Below are 19269 nucleotides of genomic sequence, written 5' to 3'. Positions count from 1 at the left end.
ACTCAGCATTCAAATTCTCCTGCAGTTTGCCTACATGGTGTAGTTAAGCAAGTAAATGGTAGGAAAGCGACTTCGACATAATTTGTCAGGGAAATAGTACAGATTAGTAAAATACAGTTAAATTCATTAGCAGAGTCAAATCTCTTAGATGTCTTCCCAAAGTAAAGAAAATATGAAAAATTGGGTAATGCAGCATTGTATTCACAGACAAAACCCTTTTAAAAGCTATTTTACACTCTTTTAGACTGCTCTGGCACTATCCACATAATGTAATTGCATTTAAATTGCCATGTTATACTACAGTTGTTAACCTGTTCTGTTTTCACTTTTTCTTTTTTTTCAGCCCAACAGCTCATCTACCTAGAGAGACAGAGACAGTAATGCAAGCGAGTTGCATCCATCCTGTACTATCTTGCTTCCCCTCAGGACAAGCATAATTTGCACAGCACTCTGAAGATGCAAGCAGTTGTTTCGCATTTTGTTGTCGCTTTTGTTTTTATTTTTAACCAAAGAAAGCTGCTTTGGGAAAGGTGGAAAGAACCTAAAGCCAGATTGTACTAACAGCTCCATAATGCCCAGCATGAACCAAACTGCTTCCATGATGCAAACAACATAGATCTAGCATAGATTTCTATGAAACTGGAGAAGAGGGAAGCAGAGAACTTGGCTAGTAGGATCAGGTAAAACTGTATACAGACTAAGTTTATGGCAGCCATCAATATTTTTTAGCATAGCAGCATTATGGTCTGTCCACTGTCCCTGTATTTCTGGGGATACTGGGGTCTTTGGAGATAACTTGTATTATCTCTGTAAAGAAAGGAAACAGAAGCAGGGGAATATCCTGCTGGGAAAACAGGGATGCTAATGTGAGAAGGGATAGACTAAAAAGCAAACCCAAGTCCTGACGGTAATGTACACACAGGAAAGTTTCCAGGGACTTGCTGAAGCAGAGAAGATGCAAGGACAGCAAAGAGGGAAACCGAAAGGTACAAAAGGGAGCATAAAGATACACACATTGTATGCAATAATCGTACACAGCATACATCGATACACTTGCACAAAAAAACAGACACCAGCATCTTCTTGAGATAACAGAAAGCCCAAACACTATGCTTTTCTGACACTTGCAAGGTGCAGATGTGAACAGTGACACAGTCAAGAAAACTGGTTATATTATTTTTAAAAAGTGTAAAGTGAAAAGCGTATTTAAATATAACAAAAACACCTATTTTAGATTTGGGATACGAATAAACTTACCAGGAGAGTAGAAATTATTACTCATCAATGCATCAGTACCTAATAAAGCTAGTATTTCTTCAAATATTTACTTCATATATTATCTTCAAATATTGTAAACAGCAGGAGAGATGTCAACTAAAGTCAGCTGCACTAAAAATCCAAACATCTGTATTGACCTACCTTCACTGCTCCTCAAGCTTTACATTGGAGTAGAAGCTCACATGCACAGCTGTAAGAGGTATCATTCTTAAGCACCAGGCTCAAGTGTTTGTTAAGAGATGAGCTTCTGAAAGGCTTCCCCTTTATCAATAGTTTTGTGTGAATAGTTTCAGTCTTGCTAATGGCCTTTAAGGCAGAGAGGGAGAAGCCTTTTCATTCAAAGGTCGACCCTGAACAAACACAGCAGCGCCCCGTCTTCCAATTCAGATCAGGGTCAACAGCCATTCACTTCCCCTAATCAGATCTGAGTAGAAACTGCTCTGCAGCAGCTGTATCACCTTGTTTTCTTCCCAGGCGCCAAGAATAAGTAGGTATCTACAACTGCTCAAATCCTCAAAATTTCACCAAGATCTACAAAAGCAGTGGTTTGACAAAGTTTTTGGTACAGGGGGAGGATTGCTGTTCAGTCAGAGAACTGAGGATGTGTTCAGTGAAAGAGACATGTACCTGAAGTGCTTATTCCATAAAGACATGCCTCCGGCAAGCACCTTTCAAGCACTCGGAGCAGAAAATGGAAATGGCTTGCTCTGAGCAACCTCAGCCTCCCAAGCCCCTAGCTATGAGAGTGTTGCAGACATCCCAACCATACCGCTGCCTGCCACACCGGCAGCATGCTGCCGATTGCCTCTAACTATGGAAAGAGGAAAAAAATTTAAATCTAGTTACTGACCTATCCAAAAATGACAGAAACAAACACCACTTGAAAAAGCATCACAGGACAGAAATCCTAGGGGGAAAACAGACCCAGCCTCTCCCCTTTTGTTTTCCATCCCCACATACACATTTTCTGAAGCCCATCCTGCTGTCACACTGGCCTTCCACTGTATGCAAGGATATTAACACCATTTGTCAGCCAAGGGAATAAACTGCACATCATCCAGCACCCATGAGCCCAGCCCACAATTCTTTATTTTTTTTTAAATAAAGGTCACTTTGCAAAAAGCATCCAGAAACATAACCTGTCCAAAGAGCTGCTCCCAGCTTGCTCACAGTTTCTATCCTGCAGGCACCTTTGCATCAGCCCCACAGGACACATGAACCCTTTTAATTTGCATTTGTTCAGAGGAGCGAGGGCTATGAGGATTCGTGCGCAAAGCCCCCTGACAGCAATATGACAATAAGCAACTACTGTTCAGCTGATGGTGGAAAGCCTTCCCCTTTACTAAAACCCCACCTACCTATCACTGTCCCAGAAGCTTGCTGCCCTGGTTCCCATGGGGTCAGGCAACAACCTCTCTCCCACACTCACCACCAGCCACGCAACTTCTTCAAACTTTGTACCAACCAGCAGAAACTTCTTTCCATTTGCTGATGTTCAAAATCACATCCCACAGCTATTTGGATCTTATTCTGCAACCCTGACTCCCCAAGCCAGGGTAGCTCTTCCCTCACCCAGCAGGCCAATTAATTTGGTTAAATCCGTTTCAGGAGTGTTGGGTTAGCAGACTCTGGCTCTTATAATTAAGTTTTCATCACAATAGTTTGTCATCTTAAATAATCAAATTAGGGAAGCTATTGTTAACAAAAAGTTATCATCCCCGACTTGCCAGAGTGAGCGTTCTGGAAACAGGTGGAGATTAGATAGGCACAAGGGCAGAAATCAGCTTGGAGACTCTGATAGCAGTACAAAGCAGTTAGCAGTAGTTATATTTGAAGAATAATTTTACATTCTGGGCCTGTAATTACATTACACAGAATTAAATTACCACCACCATAAGAAAAAAAAAAATGAAGCAGAATTGCAGGTGATCCAAATTAAGTATTTCAGTAATCAGACACATCAGTAACATTCACCAATTTTCCCACCACAACAAACAGTTGAAGAGAGGGGCTCTAAGCAACAACAAGCATTTTTCACAGTATGCTACACTGACTTTTCAATTAGCAGCCTTTGTGGCCTTTCTCAAGCTTACTGCATCCTCCTCCACATGACTTACAGCAAAGTGAACTACATTCTCTGCACGAGAAATCTTTTCTTAGACTAAGTATCTTCAGACAGACAAAACAAGCCATAAGAGAAAAAAGAAAAAGGAAAAAAAACCCACAAAATACGGACAAGGCTTTTGCATTTATATTGGTCTACCAAGTAACACTTATTCTGTTCCCTTCCAAGCTTTGTCTTTCTTGGGGGGGAAAAAAAAAGCCATCAGTGGAGAAGAGCGACTGAGACAAGAATTTGACCCTAATGCTCATTTTCTATTTTTTATTTCCATCTTTTGGGGAATTATATGTAATAGTCAGTCTTCTGCCACTTTTACGCACACATTTCAATGCAAATCCTTGCTTAGGAAGGCTCTATTTCACAAATAATCATGGCAGGGTGTCAAGCCCTCTAGAAACAAAAGTACATTAGCAAACCATTTTGGTACATTATATATTCAGCAAAAGAAGTAGAAAGTGTGACAGTTATTAAAAAAAATGTTTTCTAATTGGTTTATGAAAAACTGACAGAATGAAAGATCCCATGAACAATTCAGGACCATGGTGGAATCCTGTCTCCCACCATTCCTTTTTTCCCCAGCAGTTGTTAGAGATATGAACAGATTTATTGGGTCTGGCTGAGCCCTGCAGCAGCCCTCCCAGTACTGTGCTTGTACTGGTGGCTGGAAAGGTGGTGATAACACTCCAGTGTTTAGGCTACTGCTGGGCAGTGCTTGCACAGATTCAAGGCTGTATCTCCAACCTTCCCTCCATCTCTCCCCAGCAGGCTGGGGGTGGGCATGATCCTGGGAGGGGACACAGCCAGGACAGCTGACCCAAACTGACCAACATGATATTACATACTATATGACTTCTGCTCAGATACAAAAGCTAAGAGAAAGGAGGAGGAAGTGGGGGCACTCGTTATTTAGCAATTGCTCTGGAAGACAGATGTTGTATGTGTACTGGAGCCCTGCTTCCCAGGAAGTGGCTGAACTTCATCTGCTGATTGGAAGTAAAGAACATCTTTTGTTTTCCTTTGCTTCCACACATGCAACTTCTGCTACTGCTTCATTAAATTGCTTTTATCTTGACCCTCAAAGGTTTTTTTCATCTTATTTTTGCCCTCCTCTCCATTCTGCTGAGCAGGCAATAGAGTGGCTTGGTGGGCACCTGGCATCCAACCAAGGTCAACCCACCACAACAGAAAAACAGAAGCCAACAAGAGTAAGTTAATGTTTACATTTCCTCCTTCCAGAACACCGATAAGGATATATGCACCCACCGGTGGGGGTGCACATGCAAAGTACCTGAGCGAGAACAAAGGCAGGTTCTTTCAGGGCATCGAAAGAGGAGTTACCTTTTCTTACTGTTCCCTGTGTGCCCCAGTTGCCCAAAACTAAAGAAAGGGGGAGCAAGCAAGCTGCTCATGTGCTGTAATGGTTATACTATCCTCCCAAAGTGTGCAAAGAATACACCATACTGTCGATGTGCAAGAAATCTTCTATGCTTCAAGCAAGTGTCAAAGAACACATACAACTCTGGCAAGTAATGCACTCAAAAGGACATAAAAGTGCCAGGACTGTAGAATATCTACATTTTGCCTGGGTAGCCAGAGAAAGAAGACTGTTTCTGTTTGGTCAAAGGCCAATTTAATTAAGCAAGTAGGTTTTACCCTTAATGCAGACAAACCTGAGAGAAAGGAGCCTCACAGTTTACTCATTGTACTATTATGCTAAAAAGCATGTCAACACCGATCTAAACACAAGACATGGTTCGATCTAAACACAAGTCAAGGATGCTTTGAGTGTGGGAAAGAACAAAGGGGAAGAAGAAAAGAAAAACTGGAAGTAGGAATTGGAAGTGGAAACAGGAAAGAAAAGTAATTTCCAACCCCACCAACGCAAAGAAAAGGGAAACACTTCTCTCAGCCTGGTTTATTCCTTTGATGGCTAGTTTCCCCTCCTAGAAATGGAAGCATCTCAACACAGAGGATTTCAACATTCACATGCACTATCACAGCATCAGAATGCTAAGTCTGTAAATCTTCCCACCAGGTAAAAGTATCCCTATAGATCAGTGTATAAAATAAATGTAGATTTCAGTAAAACTTGCACAGAAATTAGGGTTTTTTTTAAACAGTTCCTGTGTTGGAACTATATACAACTGCATGACTGAATTAATAAATTCTTTTTTCCAGCAGTACTCTTATTATTTCAGTTTTCTGTAGCAATCTTACTGGCCACAGTTCAATTGTTTGCTAAGAGGCGCCTTGTAAATGTATTAAGATACATTTTCACATAGAAGTATTTTTTGATTACCTCACTTCATTTAGATTTCCTGACATGAGGGATGTACCAACACCTACTTCCTTTCATCTTCATAAACACACACTTAAGATATATGTCATAACAGTCAGTGTTCGGGCAGGGAAGAGGAAACACCATTATTTTAAAAGAACGTCCATATTTAACATCATTATCACACACCAGCTGTCATGATATAAGTGCAAGATTGCACACATTTTATGTAAAACTAACCTTGGACAACCCTGTGAGCTTCACGCTCTTAGTGATTTAATGTAAGTGTGTATTTTTTAAGGCAAGACATTTGCACCTAGATAGATAAATCCATCTCTATTGAACAGAATATCATGGATGGATCAAGACAAAAGATGAGCAATGGAAAACAAGCACCAGAACTTCTAATCCCAAAATAGTTTTGGCAGTGCAAAATATTACTGCCTCCATCCAGAGACTACCACTGTTATCAAGCACAGCAGCTCATACAAGCTTTTCTCAACTGCTTCAGTAGAGTCAGCCAGGTTATTCAAGCAGTATTCAGATGCCACACAGCCAGTGCACAAGTTAGCCATAACTGCTCCCTTAAAATTAAATAGATTTTTTTTAAATAGAATTTCATCCTTTTCAGTCTTTAGAAGCAGAACATGAAATCTCAGACCATGTACACAGAACAAATATAAACCTAATTGACAGGAGTCAACTAAAAATTTTGTTTTAAAAGCCCATGGAAATACCCATCCCAAAAAGAGACAAGGACATACAAATTACTCCCAGTGAATCTGTACTGGGATTTCCTAATAAAGTGCTGTTGGTCACTACACCACACTATTCTATGGCCTTAAAAAAACAACAACCAAGAAAAAAAGAAGGGGGAAAAAAAAAATCCAGACCAGCCACATAGAGACCATGGTCATGTGCAATAGTTCCTAATCTTTAATGTCTAAAATAATATTATTTTCTAAAGGAAAACTAATCTCAAAGGCAACTAGACTGGGAGGTTTCACTTTTATTAATAGTAAAGAAACAAAAAGAGGAATCCTGAATTGTGGCCTGTCATGAACCCCTCCTGAAAACATCAGTTTATCATAAGGAGCTGGTCAGCTCTATTTAACATATTGCCTTTATTTTACAATTTCAATTTCTCAATGATAGCTACTAATTATAATAAATCTGATAGGAAGAAACTGCAACAGGAAATATTCAGCAAAATCCTGTACGGACACCTTGGCTATTTTAAGGGGGGAAAAGCAGCACCACAAACAGCAAAACTAAGAAGCCCAGTCACTGAGGCCTCTGGGTTAAAACAATGAAATCTCTCTTGTGATCAGGGGAAGTAGTAGGTATAAAGTTTCTCTTTTTTTTTTTTTTTCTGCCTGCTTTGCATCCCCCACCACCCCCCACCCACCCCAAACCAACTCTATTATCATTACAACTGAGAAGTTGTAAGTTGGCTTCGCGAGGAAGAAGGTAGCAGACACTCAGCATGATGCCTTAAGCCTTGTCATTGTAAGAAACCAGGTTTAAACAAAACAATCCCACAACACCAAAGCAGTCCTCGACTGACTATGAAACAACGATGTCTATCTATTTTAACCCAGTAAGATTACTATCGCAAGAACTATACTGACGCCAAACACAGTGGGGTCTGCTCCTGCAGTGGTACTCGGCCTCTGGCCGAGGGCCACATGGAGCCAGCTAGGGTGGCCTGCCCAAGGGCTCTGCCAGCTGCCTGCCCCCGGCGCGGTGCAGGTCTGTGACACGAGGAGCTGTGAGAAGCCTTGGCCAGGGCTCCCCATATTGCTCTGGAGCTCTGGCACTCAGCCCCTGCCTGACCAAAGCCACAGCTGTACCTGCACTTGGCCATTTTCCTGGCTGAGCCTGCCGCCCCAACCCAGCTGCCTGGCCTGCCCCCAGCTCTGCCCCAGCACCACAGCACTGCCCCCAGCCACCACCCCCAGCCCTGCTGCCCGCCTTGCTGGCCCACGACGTCACTGCACCCATCAGGGAGCCCCATGATGCCTGTTCCCCTCACCAGCAGCAGCTCCTCCTTGGCGGCTTTTCACCTTTCAAGGCTTTCTCTATACCTGTGTGTTTCCTCACCCTCCCTAACAGCACCTTTGCTCTGCCAGAGTATCAAGATGACTTGGATAGGGCTGGGGTTTGGCCCTGTTCACCTGAGGACTGATCTTCTGCCCGTTCAAACTGGTTCTGCCCATTCAAACACCTGAGACCTGGTACCAGCACACCAAAGGCAGTTGAGCAGCTTGCCACATTTACTGGTTTGCATCATTATGGCTAATTGAACAACTGCAGATTGTGATTACTGAAGCACCAAGCTCATTGTGCAGACTGAAAAAAATCTTTTTTACATCAAAGCTCCTAGTCATAACGTCCAAACTCTGGCATCCAAAACTGAGATCCTAAAGCACCTTAAGGCAAGCATGGCCTTTATCCACCAATTTCACCAGTTTAACATTGGGACCTTATTTCAAACAATACCAGGGTTTACACATTGCTTTTTCTTTAGTCTCAGATTCAAATTTCCATCTTAATTATCAGAGGAATATCCTATAACAGAGTGACTTAAGTAGATGGTTATATCCATATTCTAGTACTCTGCACCATGAATACACTGTGAACAACAGGGCCAGAGGTCAAGTCTGTTTATAGTCACCTGCCAAGGGCAGTCATTTTTAAATCATCTCCCTTTCTCAAAGTGGTACTGACTGCTGCACTTCCCTAGGCAGGAAGGATGAGAGATCGTTTAATTAAAGCACTGATTTGGGTGCCAGGGGTCAGTGCCAACCTCTGTGACCAACCTCCTCTAACACTTTGGAGCATATTCCACCACAGCTCTGGGGTTAGCTAGGCTGAAAGCAACTGGTATTTCCTCCTCCTTAAGTGCTGGACCCAATGCATGCTATCTAATTTGCTTGTAAACATCCAACTACAAGTAAAGTTTAAACCAAAAATCTCAAAACAATTAATTGCCACATGTGCACTCAAGAGACTGTGCTCAGAAGATTAAGATTTCAAAACTAAGCTCTCCAGAGTCGAGGAGCGGGAAGGTTACCCATGCAATCATATTTGAGCCCTCTGGTGCATACACTTAAGGATACAGCCTTTAATTTCTCAATTGCTTTTGCTGCCAACACTTTATTCAGCATTCAGCCTGACACACTTACCCAAGGTATAGCAATTCAGGATTCAGTTTTACTCAGCCTAGTCAGAATGCGACCACATGCATTATTTACTGAATACTGTTAAGTTTCAGCTTGGAGTACAAAAAGTCTTAATTTTGTTGGCAGCTTTCCTGTGGCATTTAGTATTAAGCACCTGCATGTTTCTGAAGCAAGGCTATTTATTTTCAGCATGACTTCCTTGAGGAAAGGATGGTATATCTCCTTTACTTCACAGGGAAGAAGTGAGACTGTGTAGACATAGTAAGGCCAAAAAGTGTCCGTTAATTTGAGGTACCCAACTTAAGGTGTCGCTGGTGTCATTTTTTTCAGAGCACTCTGCATTTCAGAGCACTCTGCATCCTCAAAAGGAACCACAGTCTCCACTGGCCTCTGCCACAGCAGACAACACTCAGCACTTCTACAAAAAAAACCCACATAAAGATCACACATGTAATTAGAAAAACATTGTCAAAAAAGTGCCTTTAGTGATTTGTACAGCTTCATACGGGGCAGTTTTCTTCTGTGGAAGAAGAAAACACAAAATTCAACCCCAGCAATCAACAGTCAGTTTCTCTATCCATAAGAATATTCTTTTTTGCAATATAAATTCCCTGCATTTTTGCAAAGAACAAATGATTCTACCAGGCAACACCCCCTTCAGCAATTTATCCCCTTGAAAGACTTACCCTGTGCACTGAACACAACATGCACACACACAAGAAGTGTTCACTAACTTGTGAACCTCTTAAACAGATTCCCCCCCTTTCAGTGCCTCTTCAGTCATAAAAGGTTGAAGTCCCCCACTTGAGAGTTAGGAGATTAAAGAGAGAAAAAACATCCTAGTCATCACATTAAGGTATTTTACTGCTGAGTAGTACATCCCTCAGAAACTTTACTGACAATTCAAAGCTTGATGTTCTTTTGGTCCCATCAGATCAGAACAGTATTTCAGTATTTCCACAATACATTTCACTATTGATAACAATAATGATTCTGTATAAGTCAAAAAGTCAATCAAGTGTTAACCGCTTCAGTGAAACTGTCAGCCTTCCCTATAAACACGGCTTTCAAATAAATAGAGACGATCAATCAACAGTCACATACTCAACCTATTTCCAGTATAAAACCAGAAACTCTAAACCCAGGAGCTATATATAACATAGATATTATGCAGAAAATATTTCTAATTCCTTAAATAGCTGTCTCACTGAAAAGTAGACCACTATCTAGTCTTGCTGCCCAGCGATGAGCAACATGTACTTTATGACGGTAATTCAGAATTGATTAATATGTTGCGGTTTGTAAAGACAAAATAGAATATATGCGTGGGGAACGTACCTAAAATCTGTAACAACAGTTTTGACAATGAAGCTTTCAAACATGCAACAGCATTTTTACTAACACAAGTCACCAAATCTCAAATATCTTGCAAAATACTATAGCAGCACTGTACTTATTTGTGTTTGTTGTTCTAATTCTTCTGACAGAGAGGTACCAAAAGAACAAAGAAATAAAGTTCAGTCTCTTTTTGCATATCCAAGTATTCAAGATAATATGCAAGTATACCAGTTCATTACCACAGCTCGCTTATCAAGAGAGGCCAGCAAAACTATTCTTGAGAAAACAGGAAAGCATACTTAAGTGAGATAAATTTGACACTTTACTCCACTACAGTTTTAGGAATGACAATGGAGGATCTCTCACATTAAGCATTTCTTTTAAAATGCAGATATATGACTTAACAGAGAATACTAAGAAGTGGTCGTTTGAGTTCAAAAAGCACAGTAGTTCTACTGCTCCATGCATAACACCTTCAGAAGATTCTCAAAACATATTTTATCATTTTGAAACCTAACCAGCAAAGTCAGCAAATTATTTTAGAAGAGGTTTTAATAATAGCTTACTTTAGCATCAGTCCACAACACAATACCCTAAACTCTGAAGAATTACTCAGTGACAAACATGCGTGTAGATATGCATGCCTGCACGTCAACCTGCTATGCAGGCTAGCAAGAAAGTAGGAAAGTAAGTGATATGCATATCTTATGTCACACAAAGTTCAAAGAATCTTTGCAGAGGAGAATTAATGGCTTCTGAAAAGATACTGGCTTTTCCTTCACACATGTAATCAAGAGTCATTCTATCATACTTACCAATATTTTGTTATCCACTTTATCTCCCTTGGTTTCCAGCTTTACTTTCTTCTTGACTGAAATTTTGATTTTCCTCCCAATAACATCCCTGACACTTTCTGAAATAAAAGAAAATATCTTAATTCAATCCCTTCAGCATCACCATGAGAAGGAAACAGACCACTGTCATGTTTTCAGTAAGACTCAGAGCTATGTTGTTCAATTGCACTCACGGAATCCTCATGCATATGCACAGTACTTAACACAACCTAACACAAGCACAACTTTTTAAAGTATGTCATCCACACACTAATTTATGTCTACTATGATAGAATTATCGATTCTATATGCCAGGATTCTAAACATAATTTAATATTTCTTTCCAGCATTACTTTAACATCAAAAGCATTCCCAAGACAAGCCCCAGCACTGCTTATCTCTACTCTGGGAAAACACAACAAATTCCTCATTTGCTATTATTTGTACCTGAAAAGCTTGCTAAAACAAACTAGCTTCTTGCATTGCAAAAATTTTAGCCTGTTGTTGTTAATAGCACAGAGGCTAAACAGGTCAGATAATGGAAAAGCATACATTTTGCACACTGTGTTCAAGTTGTGGAGCAAACCAGACAGACCTCTAGATACTAACACCTGACAACTACATCAGCAGATGCGATGGAAGGCAACACTGATCTTGGTCCAAGTCCCAACAACAACGTAGCCACCTCATGGTGCCAACACCGAAATTACAATAATTGCCATAATGTTTTAATATGTATATGCATACACATGTACGTGCAGTCTCTGCCAAGTACCAAATGAACCAGACTTTCCCCTAAACGTTTGCAACCTGGCCTGAAGGGAGCATATATACAGGGAACCATGTCAGAAAGCTTATACAACTACTGACACTGATGTAATTGGGCGATAAACACGGGAGTTCATTTAGAAGAGCCAATCTGGCACCTTCCATAAGTTTCACTCCCCAGTCCCCACAGGAAAGGGATGAGAAAGAAATCTTTTAAACACATTAACCTATTTCCAGCACTACAACTGACATCTGTAGGCAAGTCTCCACCCTCCCCAGACACACACTTTGCCCTCGTGCACGCTCAAGTTTAAAGGCTAAAATTGAAGATAATGGGCTATTACTAAGGCTTTTAATTATAGTGCTCCGTATAGCACTTTTCTGCACAATTTTCATCTGGTAGTCAGGATAGGATAGCACAAACAACACACTATTTATTAAGGCTGGACGTTTAGTCCAGGCCACAGCATTCTGCCTGCAGGGCAGGAGGGTGTGCAAGTAAGAAGCATGCCTGGTTGGAGTGGCTCTCCACCAGAAAGAGCTCTTTCTGCAGAATCGGCATGCCTTCCCCAGGAATTTTAATTTTCCTATCGGGAAACAAAAGCTCCTCGGTAGCAGCAGCTTGCCCTGTGAGAAGCCTGCCCCAAGCCACGGCAGCCCTGTGGCAGGCAGCCAGCGCAGCCGACTCCCCAGGCAACCCCTTGGTCAGGAGCCAGGCCACAAGCTCCTGGAGCGGCCAGGTAAGCAAACCCCGGGGGAAAGTCCAGCCCCATGTGAACTGTTTTCCCAGGGCTGAATCTCCCGTGGGTAATGCCTAATTCTGGCCTTTTTTCTCCCTGCTTGAGAACCCAGAAGCAAGATGACCACCCAGTCTTTTTCATAAAGCCCTACCTCCTTGCAAGAAGGAAAGGTATTGCTGCTGTCTCTGCTACTTTACCTCCACTGGCAGCCTCTACCTTTTGGTCTCTCCTCTCCCACAGACGGCTCCAAGTGTCTGTGTCTAGCAAGGGTCTTCCTCCTGAGGCACCAGCGTGGGAAGACCCTCTTCCTTTCCCTGTCCCACAGGTCCCACAGAGCAACAGTGGGAGCAATTGCAAGCCCTCTGCTCCAGTGCTCTTAGTCCAACAAGCCACAGGGAGAGAAAGGGCCAGGAACCCAAACCTGCAAAGCATCAGGATGTCAGTTCCCTCCAAAGCTCTGTATCTGCTAGGAAGGGCTAGAAACACTTCTTCAAAGAGTTAGATACAGATTTCATAGACATTCCCCATATGACTTAGGTCACTTCCTTACACATTGGGTGGGTGGCAAGGAGACTTGTCAAGTAGCTTTTCAGACTAGAGAAATGGAACCATAACATTCAGGTACATATTTCAAAGTGCTCATCCATTTCTAATGCTGGAGACCTTAAACACCTGCACCCTAGAGAAGCAGATCCAGGTAAGGCAACAGTAAGACAGGGTTTTTTGAAAACTATGACCTACAAGACCCGACAAAGGTCACACGGGAAGTGAGTAACAAAGCAAGAACTGCAGCTCAAACACTCCTACCCCCAGTTTAATCTCCACACTCCAATCGCCAAGTGTTAACACACAACCTTTCATCCTGTTCTCAAAACACAGGGTTACTACAAAAAGTCTATTTAAAAGTTTAAAATTTTAAGATGCAGACACCAAAATGCTGCTAGAAATCAAACCAGCCTACATTAACAGATCCACACACCCCAGAAAAGTCCTTGACAAAGCAAGCCGGGTAGCTGTAGGGTACCAGGGCTGGGTGGTAATTCTTAAAATTGTCCAAAGCCACAGGAGGAGGGGATGTGTGAAGATGCTCACTTTGCTCTTCCTCATAACATGCACCACACCTCACCTGCAACACTACAGCACAGTGCAGATCCACAGTGAGTACCACCATGTATTAGCACCTCAAACATGCCTGGCCATTTTAAAAAGAGAAAGTTAATGGTTTTGAACACAGCTACTCCTAGCACACTTCCCAGCTCATCACTGTTTAGTAGTAAGCTATAAAGCAAACCACGTGGACACTAAAAGGATGGCAACTTAGAGCTATTTTGTGTATACAGAAAAAAAATCTTCTGTGGCAGCTGCAACTGTCCATCCAGATTTTTGGCAATATTTTATAAATGCTAAAAAACAGTTGCCACTGATAGCGCTGACTGACAAAATTGAAGGAAATGCAACAGTGTGAATGAACTAGGTAAGGTCTGAAGGACTGCATTCAATGCAATATGTACCTGGTTGCCTGACAATTTTCTGTTTCCATCTGTCATTAAGGCAACACTTAGAATTATTCTAATGTTGGCAAGATCTTAGATCTCTCTTCAACGGGCAAAACTGCAACTAAAACCAAAAGAAGTTTGGTCTGAGTGAGGTGGCTGGGGACCAGGCCTTGAGCATCAGACCTATTACCCCCAAATGACTCCAGTTACCAATGCACCGCATAAATGATCCATTTACCGAAAGCTGCCCAGCAGCAATGACGGCATTTTCAGGCTCCCTACCATCGCCTATGATTTCCTAAGCATATACCACGCAGCCTGGGGGGTTGTGTGCATGGGGCCATAAAACTTTAATTACAAATACCCTCGCTTCCTCCTACATACGTAGGAAAACGAGCCTTCAACTATGCAAAGCCCAGGAGAAAAACAAAAAAACAACGACCAGAGCCAGCGCCGGGAGCCGCAGCCGGCGCCGTCAGGCTGAGGCGCCCCTCGGAGGACCTGCCCCGGCCGGGCACGGTGCGGGTGTCCCGGCACGGGGGGCACAGGCGGGCCGGAGCAGCGTCCCCGCAGGCCCCCAGAGCCCCGGCCCTACCCGCGCAGCCGCCCCGCAGAGCGGCCGCACCGGGCGCCGGGCCGAGGCCGCCTGTCAGCGCCCGCCGCGGGGGAGCCCCGCGATGCCCGGGGACCGTTCCGCGGGCGCAGCCGCTGCGCGCCCCCGCCCCCCCTGCTGCCCGCCGCAGGCCCGCAGCCCCCGCCCGCCCGCTCCCCGCACGCAGCAGCGGGTCCAAGCGCCGGCGGCGCGGCCTCGCCGCCTCCCGCCGGCTCCTCGGAGCCCCCCGACTCCCCGCCGGCACCCGCAGAGCCCTCTCCGCTCCCCCAGCCAGCCCCCGCGGAGCTGCCCCCGGCGCCACACACACGCCCCCTCCCCGCCACCGCGGCCCCTCCGGGTCCCCCCGCAGCCCGCCCCCCCTCCCGCACCCGGCACCGCTGCAGCCCGGGGTCGCGCACGGCGGCCTCCAAACTTCCCCCCCACACACCTCCCCGCTCCGCGCAACACCTTCCCCCGGGACCCCCACCCCCGCCGCCATGCCCCGTTCCTTACCAATCAACTCCCTGGGGACGTCGGAGCTCTCCTCGGCCATGGTGGCGCTGCCCGGCGCCCGGCGGTGCCCGGTGGCGGGGCTGCTTCAGCGGCGCGCCGTCCCTCCGCCAGGCGAGGCGGGCATGCAACCAGCGGGGCGGGGGAGGAGGGCCGGCTGTGCGCCGCTCTGTGGTGCGTGTGTGCAGTGTGTGTGGTGAGCGCGGACGGAGGGAAGGGGCTTCTCCCGCCCCGCGGAGCCCGCTCCCTCCGCGCTACATGACGCCCCCGGCTGCCGGCGCGGCCAGCAGGGGCATCTCCAGGGGAGGAACGGCCCGCAGGCAGCCGGTCAGGCGCAGCGCGCCAGGCTCACGGCGGCCCCCGCGCCGGCTCCCTCCTTCCCCCCGCACGGCCGGCCCCTCCGCGCCGCCCGGCTCCCCCCGCCCGGCACCGGCGGCTCAGGCGCGGGCGGGAGGAGGCGGCGGCAGCCCCCGCCCCGGGAGGGCTGGCGCCCTCACCCCGGCCCGGCCTCCTCACCTCGCGAGAGCCGCCGGGAGCCGCCCGCGCCCACCCAGCACCCGGCGGCGGCAGAGGCGGCGGCGGCCGGGAGCATCACCCTCAGGAAGCCATCGCGCCCGCCCCGCCGCCGAGAGGGAGGAGGAGGGCAGCGGGCTGGGAAATTCAGCGCGGCGAGGCCGGCCCCTCCTTCGCCCGATCAGCCCCCAGCGCTGCGGCGGGCCCGGGAGGGCGGCGGCGGGGGCCATCTGCCGGCGGCCGGGAGCGGCGCGGCCCGGCCCGGCCCCCCCCGTCGCCGCAGGCCCCGGCCGCCGCCGCGGTGCCTGGCGGCAGCACCGGCCCTCCTCGGCGGACAGCCTGCCCGCCGCAGGTGCGCCTTCAGCCTTGCACCGCGGGGCTTCTCCTCCGCCTGCACGTCATTGAAAAAGGTGTTCGGTGTGAAGGGGGCGGCTGTCATCGCCGAGTCAGTCCTCACCGCCTGGGAAAGGGAATGCCCCGGCTAGATCCCTTCAAGCCCTGGAACAGGGCGACCTTTGGTCTGAACTCATCTGCCTCTCCCTCACCCCACCACCTTATCTCCACAGGGATGGCAGCTGCTTCAGCACCTGTTCTGACGCCCTCGCTAGAGATTGCTTAGCAAACTCCTGGTGCAGGGAGAGGCAAGGCTCCGAGCTTGTGCTGGGCTGAGGGGAACTGAACCTGCCTCCTTCCCCAGGACCAAAGAAAAATCCACCAACTACAGCATTTTGCTTGTTGCACTTCCCCGTTGAGAATTTTTGTCGTGTGTTAACAACCACATTGTAGAAACTTGGCACTCGAGCTGCCTAATTGCGCCCACAAAAATAAGGACAGAAAGATGCATATTGGGTGAGAGCAAAGGAAGAGGTTTGGCAGCTCTGGAAATCCTTCGGCTTGCTTCTGGTAGCATTGCCTAGTTTCAGTGAAAGGATCATTTTCACTGCAGCAGGACTGTGATTGGTCGCCCTCCATCCTAAAGGGGTGGATTACTGCATAAACCTCGTATTTCAAGCACTCTACAAGTGAGTGACGGATCGGAAAGATCAAAGTCGTTAATGTCTAATTAAGAAATCCAAACTGCACTCAGTGAGAGCAAGAAATCCAAGAAGAGTTATTTTGCAGGTGCGGTACCATACTGCTGCACTCTGTGTCTTGGGGGACAGCTGCATACCTGGTCTTCAGAAGAAACATGACTAGCAGTTTGAAATTGCTGTGACTTGTCAAATCATTTTATTATGATTCCCCATGGCACCAACCAGATCTCTAAATAATGTCAGAGATTGTTTTACCAACACAGATACAATTACTACAGAAAAGGCTACAATTTGCTCTCTTTCCGGTTTGCTGTTTACATGTAATGAATAAGAACATCCTTTAAAGAAAACAAGCACAAAAGTGTATATATTAGTAAAAGTGAATATATTAGTAAAAGAATATAATAAAGAAGCTATGTGTTTTTAATATACAGACATATCAGTCAAATCTTTTCTGGCTACGCATGTGTAAATACAGATATAGATATACATATATATATATATAACATGCACTGTATTACTCTTCCATTGACAGTCCTCTGCTCTCTTTCCCTCACTGGATCTGCACCCTTTTCTAATGTATGCAGAATACCGGCTACCTCTTCCTTTCCTTTCTGCCAATCTTTCTTCACAGCTCAGCTGAAAACCATGTTTCTTGCTTGCTGTATATACAAGCTTACTTCCACTGAGGAACATGGACGTCTTTTGGCAGGAAACAAAAAAGGAATTGAGAAATTCACATCTTTTAAAATACCCAGGATGGAAAAATCAGACCATTAAGTCTGTATAAGAAAGGCCATGTAATTTCATGCCATTCTTTCCATATTCGGTCTAATGCCCTAACTTCCAGAAAGATATCTTCTCTTCCATCAGTATTCACCTGCTCTGCAAAAAATGTACATTTTTGGATGTATGTCCTATACATGAAGCATGACAGTTTCTCATGCTGCACTAAACCACTGCCTTGTTTCTGTCTGAACCAGCATTTGAAGCATAGACCTTTCTTCCTTGGCTGCTGCCAGACAAACACAGGCCTCGCAGCATGCAACAATGATGTGTTCCTTCCAGGCCGGCCTGCCTGCAGCATTCTGCTGGGATACTGCTAGAACCTCCTCCCTCCCGGCTTCCTATCGCACAAGCTGGCCAGCACACCAAGCCCAGGACGGACGTGTAAAGGAAAAAAAAAATATGGCAACAGGTAGGACTTTTTTGTTGTGGTTTGTTTTTTTTAAATCACCAGAACTATAGGCTAATGAAGTAGTACTACCAAAGCTAGTGTATAATTCCTGGTTTGGTGCCTAGGACCCTGGGCCTGGTAGGGGAGGTACAGACTAAACTCAGATGGATTAGTGCCCCCAAGGCAAGATTCAATTAGCAAAATTCCCATTCCTTATTCCCTGGACAGGAGGCAGAATGTGATCATCCAGGCAGGCTGCTGCTTCTGCTTCCTGTTCCTCCAGCTACAGTAATGCCTAGATATCGGTGCTATCACAAAGTCAGTCTGGCCTGTGAAAAGAAAGGTATTTTGAATCCCGAGGGTCTGCTTCCCAGTGCAGAGAGGACTGGACCACCTTCTAAGGGATCCCAAACAATCAACTCCCAGAGCCTCCCAAACAGAAACCCTTCTCCACAGTTTACTGGCAAAGCCGCACCATTGAGAGTTTGCTGGCTTTGTAAGGCTGTGTGATTTTCATCCTTCCCTGTTGACCCCTTACCCTCCACTAGTCAGTTCAGCAGGGATGCAGTTGTCACAGACATCTTCCCCAGTAGCAAGGACATTTGAAGAAGTTCAGCCCCTTACAGCAAGTCATCCATACCCACCCGGGGCTGTTTGCTGCTTTCCATGTTGTGGCAGTGTGAGAAATGGTGATATTGTGTTGTAATCTGAATCAGTGAAGTGAGTCAGAAAGGAGATTTTTGTCATTTTTTGACATTTTAATAAACTTTTCTCCCTCCTTGACGACCGATGGAGGCACACCAGCAAAACTGAGGAAAACAGGGGTGCCCAGGTAGGACAACTGGGGCAGACTCAGCTGGGTTTCCTACCCTATCTCAATGGAATTCCTGTAACTCTCAGGCACAACTTGTGCCCTGAGGTGCTTCTGGGGCCTCATAACCTCACGTCACCTGCACTGGTGCAAATGAGAAGTACTTGGCTGCCCTAGCTATCATCAAGCTCCAGCAGTAGTGAAACATTGCATATCACAAGTGCAGCAGGCACGTGGAGAAGGGAAAGAGACTGCATTGTCTTCTGCCAGAGCAGAAGATCTATGATATCATTTCAAAAGTCATTCAAAGTGTAACTGATTTGCCTGCCACAAGAATTGGATCTGTGTGGTTTTGTTGGAGGTATTTTTTCTCTAAAGGCTGCTCAAGTTGTTGTAGTTTCTGGCATGACAGAAATGCTGAGAGTAGTGGGCTGGATCATGTGTGAGTTAGGTTTCTGCAGGGAATGTTGCAGCATCCACAGCTTATATTTAACTGACAGTAACAGCAGGGGGGAACAAGGAGCTTCAGAAGACATTGATCAAGGAGGCATTTGACACAGAAAGAGATGGGGGAGGGGGTGGAAATGTCCTCAA

The 19269-nt window shown here is 45.7% G+C and overlaps 1 protein-coding gene across 8 annotated transcripts in view; it reads right to left on the bottom strand.

Moving 5' to 3' along the window:
* CARMIL1 (capping protein regulator and myosin 1 linker 1) overlaps nt 1–18785 on the bottom strand; it is a 269902-nt gene extending 251117 nt beyond the window's left edge. For 7 of the 8 annotated variants that reach the window (XR_013926627.1, XR_013926628.1, XR_013926629.1 and 4 more), the window contains exons 1-2: nt 15144–18783; nt 11017–11114 (exon numbers count right to left, since the gene is read on the bottom strand). Coding sequence is in view for 5 of the 8 variants with exons in the window: in XM_080378537.1 (XP_080234663.1) it covers nt 11017–11114; nt 15144–15183 (138 nt within the window). In the remaining 3 variants the exon portion in view is untranslated. Of the gene's footprint in view, nt 1–11016; nt 11115–15143 lie in introns of all 8 variants that reach the window. The other variant, XM_080378536.1, reaches the window with a different exon arrangement.
* Between the last annotated feature and the right edge of the window lie 484 nt (nt 18786–19269).

Source organism: Falco punctatus, assembly GCF_963210335.1.
Source record: "Falco punctatus genome assembly, chromosome: 3".
Classification (NCBI taxonomy): domain Eukaryota; kingdom Metazoa; phylum Chordata; class Aves; order Falconiformes; family Falconidae; genus Falco; species Falco punctatus.
The sequence above is the reverse complement of the archived record's forward strand: the minus strand, read 5'-3'. Positions and strand labels throughout refer to the sequence as shown.